An 11,636-nucleotide genomic window follows, 5' to 3' on the forward strand; every position below is an offset into this window, starting at 1 on the left:
ACTACCATAGATTAAGATTAAGAAGAAAATTTTCTGATTTTTACGTATAATTAATGGTTCATACAACCTCACAAAAAAAATATTATTTTCCATGATTTTAAATTTTTTTTGGTCGAATATTTTTTTTCTTAAAAAAAAATGTATATACAGACTTTTACGATATGTCTTTGTATATAAAAAATTCTCAAACGGAATTTAAAAATGTTATGCATACATCTAATTAAATAAATCAAGAACTATTTATACAACAAAGAAAAAATTATCAAGCCCGATCCTTACCCAACCAAAGTTAATCGGTCAAACTTATAACCTGAGTCATAGACTCAATTGGGTTCCACAATTTATTTTTATAATTTTTTTTATCTAAAATAGACACCTATAAAATTAAGAACTAACAAAATATCAAAGTGATTGGAAAAAAAATCAAACTGAAACAAATTATGTTTCCCAATTAATAATCAACAAAATATTAAGTGATGAAATTGAAAAAAAAAACAAGAAAAAATATGCAATTGCAATTTATAAAAATTAAAAAATAAAATCTAGACACACGGGCCTAGAGCAGCCCATGCACCTAAGCATTTTTTTTTTCTCAAAGGGTGGGTGACAGGTCGTCCTGTAGTCCGCCCTTTAATGCTTTGAAAAAAATAGCACGCAACGCGTCGCCTGCACTTCCCAGATTCTGGCTACCTCTAGTCACCAGAAAATCAGGCCGATATGTTTTAGACCAAGAGAAGTCCATTTCCAACTATATTTCAAGAAAAAAAAAAAAAAACACCGTAAACACCTTGTAAAACATAAACATAGCTTCTAACAACCTAAAAATTGACTTCAAAACTCACAATCAACCTTAAAACAAAATTCTTTTTGAGTTCAAATCTATCATTTCAAACAAGTTTAAGGGGGGGAAAACACCTTATATAAACTTTTCTCATAAAAAGATACTCATTAACACCAATACCATCCATTTTCATAATCAAAATTGATCTTAACCGATACTTTCTCTCTCATCTCTCAAACTAGAAACCAAAAAATAAAAAAAATAAAGTTTAGGACTAAAATTGAATTTCATCAAGTTTTAGGGATTGAAAGTTTATAATTTAAAAAGTTGAAGAACCAAAGTAGATGTTTAGCCCCAAGGTTAGAAACATCTTTTTTTGCCTCTTTTTTCATCTTAGTCCCCTATCTTTGAAGATTATCCTTCCTTAATAAGCATGCTTTAATTGGCTATATAAGGGTGTAATAAAAAAAATGGACTAAAAAAAAGAACTAAAAAAAACAAATCACTATCAGTGATTTCTTCCTTGATAAGTGGCAACAATATTGTAAGTATTTGTTAATATGAACCCATGCCAAAATACTTTCTCAGCAAAGTTTCTGATTAGCAAACTTGAAGACAGTATGTCGAATTTTGCCAAACTGAGTAATATACCTCGAAATGTGATAGAGAACAGAGTTCTTGTCAAAACTTTAATCACAAAATCCCACGACAATGACAGAGTTCAACGCATCATATACATAGTTTTAGATATATCAAGGAATTAAATCCAATCTAATCTAATTATCTGCTCTTAAAAGGGCACAAAATAATCTGAAACTCACTAGGCTTAATGATTCTAACTAAACGTGGTAGTAAATAATTCCCTTTTTTGTAATAAGGATATCATTTCAAGAATCCAAGTGGATCCAAAATTGCAGAAACCTTTTCCCTTCACTATTAAGTATCGTTTCTTTAATTTTTCATCTTCTAGAAACAGTGTCATTATCGATGGCACGGCTACATGGAACAGGTCCGAGACCTACCTGGGGCTAAGTTTTTTATTTCTTAAATCTGTAGTAGAAAGCTTACCACTACGTTTGTCATGTTGTCGTTCACTAAAGTTGCTCCCATTCATATCTCCTCCCTCTTTATCATATCGCTCCCTGAAAATATTAACTAGGTATCCATTTCAAGCAGGGCAACTGCTTTAAAATCGTTTCTCTGTCTTGAGGAAAAGGGAATAATATATGTTAAGGAAAAAAGAACAAAATACGCTAATGCATAAGGGCGAGGATTTCGTGGGGTCGCTTATGTGTTTCATGCCTACCAAATTCTATTCCATGTGATTGAATCAGTATTCTCCGTAGTTGGAAGAATAACATTGTGGAAGAAGCCAAGAGAAAACCAAAGAAGAAGCTTCAACCAAGAAAGCAAGACCCCTTGATGGGATTTTGGGGGCTATGGATCTCTTAAATATTAGATTTCTGATGACAAAGTCTAATATTTATTTCTTCAACCAAGAAAGCAAGGATCAATCAAAATAACTTTGCTTTGACAAAAATTTTGTTGAATTTCGAGTTTTATTTGTTAAATAAAAAGATGCATCTTTTTTAATCAATTTTTCTTTTCATTCCTCTGTTTTGGCTGCCAATTGATCATGCAGATTACCATTGGATAACTACTAGTAAAATAATAAAAATAAAATAAGCTTAAATATAATATTAAGAAAATATGCAAACACGGAGATAAAGCTTCAATATTGTTGCACTACTCACAGATCATCTGACTCAAGAGATCAAGCCCCTTTTTTTATCTTTTGGGATTGCAGAAAATCGACTATCTTCATAAAATCTCAGAAATCTGCAACATGCCATATTCAAGTTAATGACATGCCCAAAGAATAAAGGTAGACAACAGCTCCATAATTCAGAGTTCAGACGGGGAAAATGAAAAAAAGAATAAATCCAAATCCAGGCAGGTCAATTTAAATGAACTTGCTTCATGTGACATCATTTGGACCTTTATATTACTTGTTAAAACTCATTTCCTACCCTGAATTTCAAACTCATTAATAGGAGAACATGGAACATGCAACAAACTCACATTTATGGGCATTTCAGCTATGACAAGGCTGCTGCTTTCTTCAATGTTTTTAAGAGTTATCACTTCACCACCAACAACTACATTGATTACAATCCCATCTGCGCATGTTTTCACATACTCGTCAAGCTGTCATGAAATGCAAAAACATGAAAAACAAGGTGCTATAAGTTTTGAGAAATAACCTGCAGCCAAGCAAGTGGCCATGCGTCTCAAATATGTTTCCTGCAAGTAAGCAAACAGAAACAGTGATCAGAAGCTCTCCATGAATCTCTTGGTTATTTGTCAATTATAAATAATGTGCATGCACCCACATAAAACTACTACTAGAATATGAAATCCCGAATCGTTCAGCAAAACAAAAGGAGGCATGTAGAGCAACTTCTTATTTAGCACGCACATCAAAATCTAATTTAGCACGCATGCACTCACATTACTAAATGCTTTGATCAATAATGGCTAGGATTTATTGGTCCCAAAACTGGGCTCGACCCACCATTTGTAAGCCACCCCTCTCCCAAAATAGAGAAAAAGAGAGCTCAAACCAGAAGATTGGGGTCATGCTTCTGTTAAGACCTCCAAAGGCGAGGAGACCAAAGGCAAAGCATGCACACTTTGCATGTAGTGCAATGACAATCGACTTCAGCTAAAAAGATAATCATAACTTGAGAGACTTGAACTCCTGATCACATAAAACACAGTCCAAATAATTGAAATCTTACTGACTAGTTTAGAGTTTTCAGCATTCTGGAAAGAAACCTTAAGCCCTATTTTAAAGCTTAATAACATTGCCAATTTCAAAATTAAATTGGCCCAAGAAGTTGACAATGCTTGAAATATAAGCATTTAAAAAACCACACATACAAACAAATGCACCAACAATTGAAGTACTCATTTAATTCCTAAATGCACAAACAAACAAATAAATAAATAAAAGGGGAACAGCAAAACAACACCTTTGATGGCAATTCATAATTAATCAGAACACGAGCGGAAACCGGCGCTTCGCCCAGCGCAAGAAGCGGAAGGCAGGCATCTGTTACAACTATCATATGTGATTTAGTCTTATTATTGTTAGTATTACTTTCATCATTATTATTTCCAGTTTCACCACCGCTGCCGCCGCCGGCTGATTGACCAGCATTTACAATTTGGCTCCACCTCACTGTTGCTTTCCTAAATTCCTCTAAAATTACATTTCGGTCCGATTCAGCTAGGTCACTGTACTGCCAATAGCATATAACGATAAATAATTTTAATGATTTATAACCCAATTGCTGCAGCAGCAGCAACAAGAAGAAGTAATAATAATAAATTAGTAATTTAAATACTGTCAGGTACCAGAGAGGCAAGAGAAATGAAGGGGAGGTTGGAGACGGCGGAGCAGACGGCGTCGAGTTGATCGCGAGAAGTGCAACAAACCACAATGGGTAGGGCAGGGCGGCGGGCAGCAACTCCTAATAAATGGACCAACGTGTCCTGTGGGTGATCTTGAGAGAGTAAATATGGAATTGAAAGGATGAAAAGAAAAGAAGAGGAGAGAAGGGAGAGAGACCATTTTGAAGTGGAGTCTGTCGACGACAGTCACGTAGAAGTGACGCGGTGGTGGTTGGCTGAAACGATATTGATGATTAGATTTCATTCTTGATTTGTTAGTGAATAATAGATAAATTGTTATGTAAAAGAAAATTAAAAGAGTACCTGAAATTAGAAGAAGGGGATGGTTCTTCAATTGCATCCGTTACTGCCATCTCTCGTTTCTTTCTTCTGTTAATTCTCTCACTTTTTTTCACTCTGGAGGCCCCTTCCCCTCCCTTCTATTATAATGTCTATTCTCTTAATACTGCGTCGTTTTGAGATGCATTAGAGGTTATCAAACAGCCTACTTTTTGTGCTTCCTCTTGCAGTTCCAAGGGTAATGTTAAACCTCTTCTCCCAATTCAACAATCTTCCTGACTATTCTTCTGTGGTGAAAAGGAAATTATTAAGAGACCCATTTGGAAAAATGTTGTCAGACAACAATTTTTCTGGGCCAATTCCCAAACCCATCTCAATTGCAGTTGCTTGACTTTTACAACTTATAGCAACCAAAATCACCACCGCTGCCTGCGATTGTTATTATTATTGTAATGGTAATTCTTACTACTGTTATTCTTTCAATCCCTAGCTATGTGGCCAGGATTTCCGCTATTGAAACAGCCACATAGCTGGATCAAACCACCATGCCGGTAAATTTCTCCTCCTTTATCGCCGCAACAACTGCCGCCTGCTCCTCCGCCATAATTATTGATTAATTAAAAAGAGAGTTATTAGGGTTTTATTTTTCTTTTTACTTTTTACTTTTTACTTTTACTTTAAGATCCAGAAGATCTGATTAATTTTGAGGATTTAACATAAAAAGTAAATATGTACACGTATAAAATATCAAATTAAAGTTCAAAGATATAATTCATATATATATACACACACAAAATAATTTTTAAAATTTAAATTAAATATATATCATATATATATTTAATTTAAATTTTAAAAATGATTTTGATCGTAATTTTAAAAAGTATAAGAATAAAGTGTTATCGCTAGTAAACCATGAAAAATAATATGAATATTTTTTTTCATATTTAAATTCTATTTAATTTACTAGTATACCCTTGATACTTTTATTGGATTTGTTAAAAGGAAACCCTTTGATTACTGAATGCTCTAGCATCACCACGGTGTTGCTACTATTAAAAGGGTTTTGTTTTCTTTTCTTGAAAGCTTTCAAGTGCATTTTGATAGATTTCGGAGGGCACACCACTTGTTTTTTTGTTTTTTCTAAAAGAGATGTGTAAAGCATAGTATCTTATCTAAACTTTATTGCTTTGTAATTGTACAAAGGAAACAACAACTGAATAGTTTATTGGTTTTGTTGGATAGTTTTAATTGAAAAAAAAATTAATTTAGTTTAATTTTTTTGTACAAAAACTAAAAAACTGACTTGAATGTGACAAAATCAAATTAAAAAAAACGAAAACAAAACTTGATGGAATTGTGAAAACTTTGGACAAGAATAAGGCTTTTTATTATTACATTCTAAGTTGACAGAGTGATTGGGCTTGAGCGTGATTTCATGAGCTTTTTTACAAAATAAATTCATTGTTGAAAGTGTAGGATAAGTGTTTATACGAAGAGAGAGTTCTTGTGTCTAGCATGGAAAAGATTGTTTTAGTTTGTATTTTCAAGACTTACCTCTTGTAACTTATAGCATGTGTAGTTAAGAAAAAGCTCACTTTCTTACTTGGTAACTAGGTATATTTATATACCCGGTCCTTGAACTTATCTTATAGAGAAGCAAAATGTTATCCTGGAAAGTTAGTACATGTCATGCTCGTTAAAAATGGTTATATTAGTGGCAACCTTGGGTTGTTGTGTCTTATGCGCTATTGGTAGAGATCTTAGCCAATGATAATGCAAAAAATAATCATTAATGTAGAAAAGTGGGATAGAAAAATATTGTGTATGTGACTCATGAACTTGAAAAAATGCATAAAAATATGTTAGGATAGCATTAATTAGCTTGAGGTAAGAGGGGGGGCCTGAAATACAAGGTCGTTTGGGCAAGTGTGGACAACTCTAGTCTCTAATAACGGCCTTCCAATGTGTTTATGGATTCTTCTCATAAAGGTCTTTTTTGCGATACTAAAGATGTCATCATTGGAGTTTGGATGTGACCTTAGCACTTTATTCTTTCTTTTTTCTTTTTTCTTTTCTCTTTATCCTTTGGTCTTTTGTGCAAACTCATTTCCTTTTCTTCTATTACTAGTCATTGGATCTCTTTGTTTTTTTTTTTATTATTGGCATTAGATATCCATGCTAATTGGTTGACAAATGTTCATTATAAATCCATGAGAGGAGAATTATATATTTTATATGGCTAAAGAAAAGAAACAAAATGCATGGGTCATTTCCTAGCCCTTTAGGTCAGGCTCAAATGACTAAACTTTTTTTTTAAAAAAAGTTATTTTACATCATAATTTGCTCTTTTAAGTCTTTAAATTTGTTCGTAATATTACAGACTTTTGTGTCGTTGAGCTTGGGTTATAGTTAAAGAATATTTTCTTGGGTTATAGTTTAAGAATATTTTTCACAGGTGGTGGAGACATTTTCATGGAGTTTTGTCATAGACATGAATATTCTCATTTAAGTCATTGGAGACTTTTGATGGAGATATAAAGATTTTCATAGAGACTTTTCATTGGAGACGTAAAAACTTTTCATTAAAGACATGGAGACTTTCATGAAGATACGGGAGAAACACTAATGTTTTTTTATTAAAAAGTTCAAAACATTTCTTACGCATAAGGAGATACAATGTTTAGACATTATATGATCTTAGGCATCTCATTATAGGATATGCAAACTTCATTCTTTTTTTGTTCAAGTTTCATCTCTATCTTCATATATTTCTTTAGAAAAACCTTTAAACATTAATCTTTTTATATCTTTTTTTAGGGTAAGGAATTTCTTAGTGTCATGCCCATGGTTATTGTGAAAAAGGCATAACTTGTAAGGGTTTCCTATGTTCACAGTGCTTTTCATAAGAGGAGTATAATGTACAAACTTTTTCCCTTTGATAGCAACTAGCACCTCATTACGTGTGGTGTTTAGAGGCATTGTCAAGAGCTTATACAATGTCATATAATTACTAGGGGTGTTCAAAAAAACCGAAAAACCGATTAAACCGAAAAAACTGGAAAAAAAATAACCGAAAAAACCGAACCGTGAAAAAAACCGATTAAAATTTTGAAAAAACCGACCGGTTCGGTTTGGTTTTGGTTTTTTAAGCCTGGGACCGAAAAAACCAAACCGAACCCGAATCGAAAAAACCGGAAAAAACCGAGCCAAACTGAAAAAACTGAGCCAAACCGGAAAAAAACCGAACCAAACCGGAAAAACCGAGCCAAACCGGTTTTTGTTCTAAAAAACCAAATCGAATTGAACCGAAACCGGTCGGTTTGAACCGGTTTCGGTTCAGTTTTGGTTTTTATTTAAAAAAATTCGGTTTGGTTACTTTTTTTGATAAAAACCGAACCGAACTGAAAATGAACACCCCTAATAATTACAAATGTTTTCCTTGGTGCTTTTATTAAATGCCCTGGTAAGAGATTGATGGCATTGGAGAGATTTTGTTATATGTGATTGGAAACTAAAGTTTTATTGTCTGGTTATACTGAATTCTTCCACTATAATATAATTTTTCATTGTTTATTCATATTGAGGAGGGTAATGTTAGGGAGAGTATCCAAAATTTTCTATAAAAAATAGTTGTAAACCCTATTAATCAAAGTTTATATGGAAATGGGTTCAAATAGCTTTTCCATGTTGAACATTTTTTTTCATTGAACTTTTGGAGATATATTTTGGTGCTCTCCTCTTCTCATTATCTAATAGTAAATAGATATATTGTGTTCTTTTTAGCTAGAATACTTATGCTAAAGTAATAGATGAGTTTGAAGTTGAGATTACAGAAATAAAGGAATGAGTTAGGCTTTAGGTTATGGTTGTAACATCCCAAGTTTTTAAATCATGATTTAACCATTGTTCTTCACAATATTAATGAAAATAAGGTAAATTACACACACACACACACAACATCAAGATTGTTTCTATTCGCCCTCCAATATTTTTATCAATGAATACAATGATACACAATTTATTTCTATACATTAATAAGGTTTCCATACTTTCTAAATTATATACTTATAAATTGTTCTAGGAGTATTCATTTGAAATACAAGAATCCCTCCTACATGGAAAGCTAGATAACCTAATAGCACTTATGAGGTATAAGACCTTAAAGGAAAAAAAAATACTTGAAACACATATACGTGTACATGTATAGGATCACAAAAATCATAATAAGTATTTGCATCATTATAGTTGCTAACATATACTAACTACATAAAACAAAACTAATTTCTTTAATCATTATGTAAACTCCTCAAACCTATATTACTTTCCAAACTTAGTATATTCTCATTAACCGGTGTTGAATTCTATTTTAATCATTATACGCATCAAACTATCATTGTCATATCGTAATGACTCTTACATTTATAATCTAGCTTAGATCAACTCAATACAATTTATTTGTTTCATCTTATGAATTTGTCGGATTCATTTTAATACTTCCATATCGTGTTCCCTTACACATCATTTTCATTTCGAGTCTTGTCTCACCTCACGAGCACATTAATGTTATTGCATTCACAACACATTGGCTTTATTCCACATTTTATTTTCTCCATGTATTTAATTCATAAAATTTTAATATATATCTTTTTGGCTACCCAGGCATTCCTCTTTTTTTAACACGTTATATTTACATCTGGCTTCCCGAACATATATGTCATCAAGGCCTACTAATTTTGTTAATTTGTCACAATATCTATTACATCACTTTTTTTTATTTTTCATCAATATCAATTCTAATCTTAACATCTATTATACCCGTTATGGCTCATCCATATAAATCCTTAAACTCATTAACACCTTTCAAATTGAATACTTTTTATGCCAATTTATAGCGCACTACAACTTTATTATCCAACTTAATACTCCTTGTATCCATTCATGGCACCTTACTATATTTTTCGATTTAAATATTTCTTAAGCTCATTTATAGCACATTCCAATATCTATTCAACTTTAATATTTTTTTTGTGCCTATTTATGACATATTCCAATATTTCTTTCAGAATTTCGATAAAGTTTCCCCTTAAAATGAAACATACCCAAATTTTCACAACCTATAAATCAAACATACAACTCAACATAAATGCATATATCTGATCTAACCATCTTGGATCATATTCCAATATGATCACACGGGTAGCCACTTGACTACTTCATTTCCACATAATTTACCATCGATCTCCTAACAATCATATCAATTCTATATCAAATAGTATAAATAACATACATACATCATTTAATCATTTTTTTTAATTCAACAAACTAATCTAAATTGACCACCATCATTAGGGTCAAATCTCATTAACCATCACTCATGTGGATGACTAATTATACAATTCTCCATATCAATATCAAATAATATCATTAGTTTCCACTTCATGAAAGACTAATCAATTTTATCTTGACATCACCAGATATCAATAGACTAATGAATTATATCTTGTTATCAACTAATACTAATAGTCTCACATACAAATCAATTTCATCCCGGTATCAACTGATACCATTAGTCTTATAAACTAATCAATTATATCCCAATATCAACTGATACCATTACTCCAGCATATCATGTGAGGAACTTGTAAATACACAAATAATAACATAAAAGGTTTAATTAATATCATAAACATTAAAATTTCCAACTTTATGTTCATATCTATTACTTTAATATTTCAATCAAATTAACATCACTAACTCCCTTATTTTAAACTATCATTTAACCTTTCTAGCTAACCTATATAATTATCAAATATCTCTCGGCTTACATACACCATAATTCTAGCAACCTACTTGGTTGCCAATAATCTGGCTATCTTCTCACAGATGCCAGCAAATTCAGCAAATTTATTTGGTTGCCAATAATCCTATTATCCCTTCACGGATACCAATAAATTTGATCATTATATTTGCAACATTATTCATTTCTTTGCTTTACATTTCCAATAACCCATACAAATCAAACAAAACAAATAAATTGCAATGATTCAATTTATTGACTTTTATTTAAATAAAATGGTGAACACCTATATAGGCTAATGATATTTGGTTCGATTAATAAAATCATAATTAGGTACGTTAACACATGTATTATAATTCTATCATTACGATCAATCTTACATTACATACAATCTCTTGCCTTATAAGCACAAGTTCTTATGATTAATAGATTTTTCTCAACACATATAGATATAAATTGAAACTAACATTACAAAGATAATTCAATAATTTACAAGGCAAGGGAGATGACCTTCATATCAAGCTCCTGATATATAAGCTCCTGATATACAAGCTCCTGAGAAGTCGAGTCCCTCTTCAAATGCTTCTCCTACATTCTAATTGAACACCCTGAATCAGTATTCAAACGTTTTTTATTCATTCATCATATTTACAAATTCACATAATCAAATATATTCGTAAACAATTTTTATAGATGTATTATTTTTACTTATAATTTAAACTCATATATATTAGCATTTATTTACACTAACATTAAATGCCCAATTAACTCAATTCTTGATCGATGATTTTCAATGTCCAAATAATTCAATTCTTCATCAACAGTTTTTTAATATCTAAAGACATGACTGTTCAACATTTATTGTCATAAAAATATCAAATGTCTAACCCAACTTATGACTCTTTGGTCCCTAATTTTGCCACACATCTTAGGTATAACAACACATACACACATCTTTATATACAAACAGTTACACCTAATTTATCAAACACTTAGGGGGTACTACAAGGCAATCACCCATTTTACATAGATTTTAACTATACTCAAACCTTCCTAACATACAAATCATAACTCAAGCACAATATAAGCAATTCTCAAGTATTTCTATCATTAATATAACATGAAATAACATAACAAAATCAATTTTTCAAACCTCTCTAAGTTTTCCTTCAACGATTGGCCTTATTGTTCAAAGGTCACCCATGTATTTTTATCAATTTTTCTCTCAATTCAACTTCATCTAACAAGTATACATATTCATTTATACACCAAAAAATGTTGTTGCACATATATTAAACAACC

At 31.6% G+C, this 11,636-nt stretch overlaps 1 protein-coding gene across 7 annotated transcripts; it reads right to left on the minus strand.

Annotated features, from left to right (window-relative positions):
* Positions 1–429: 429 nt before the first annotated feature.
* On the minus strand, positions 430–5,217 carry LOC7462614 (ATP-dependent RNA helicase eIF4A). Of its 7 annotated transcripts, none has more exons than XR_008059661.1 (9): positions 4,562–5,217; positions 4,416–4,473; positions 4,202–4,339; positions 3,817–4,086; positions 3,046–3,085; positions 2,864–2,961; positions 2,536–2,620; positions 1,850–1,923; positions 430–748 (listed from the first exon to the last, which is right to left on the minus strand). XR_008059661.1 is itself a non-coding variant. In XM_052454370.1 (7 exons), exons 1-7 carry the CDS (start codon positions 4,609–4,611, stop codon positions 2,603–2,605), a joined length of 645 nt encoding a protein of 214 aa, XP_052310330.1. In that variant the 5' UTR covers positions 4,612–5,217; the 3' UTR covers positions 2,451–2,602. The 7 variants fall into 7 exon arrangements, 2 of the variants coding, with proteins under 2 accessions (XP_052310330.1, XP_052310329.1); XR_008059662.1 differs by having other exon boundaries at positions 1,850–1,936; XR_008059663.1 differs by lacking the exon at positions 1,850–1,923.
* Positions 5,218–11,636: the final 6,419 nt, after the last annotated feature.

Source organism: Populus trichocarpa, chromosome 7 (genome assembly GCF_000002775.5).
Source record: "Populus trichocarpa isolate Nisqually-1 chromosome 7, P.trichocarpa_v4.1, whole genome shotgun sequence".
NCBI lineage: Eukaryota > Viridiplantae > Streptophyta > Magnoliopsida > Malpighiales > Salicaceae > Populus > Populus trichocarpa.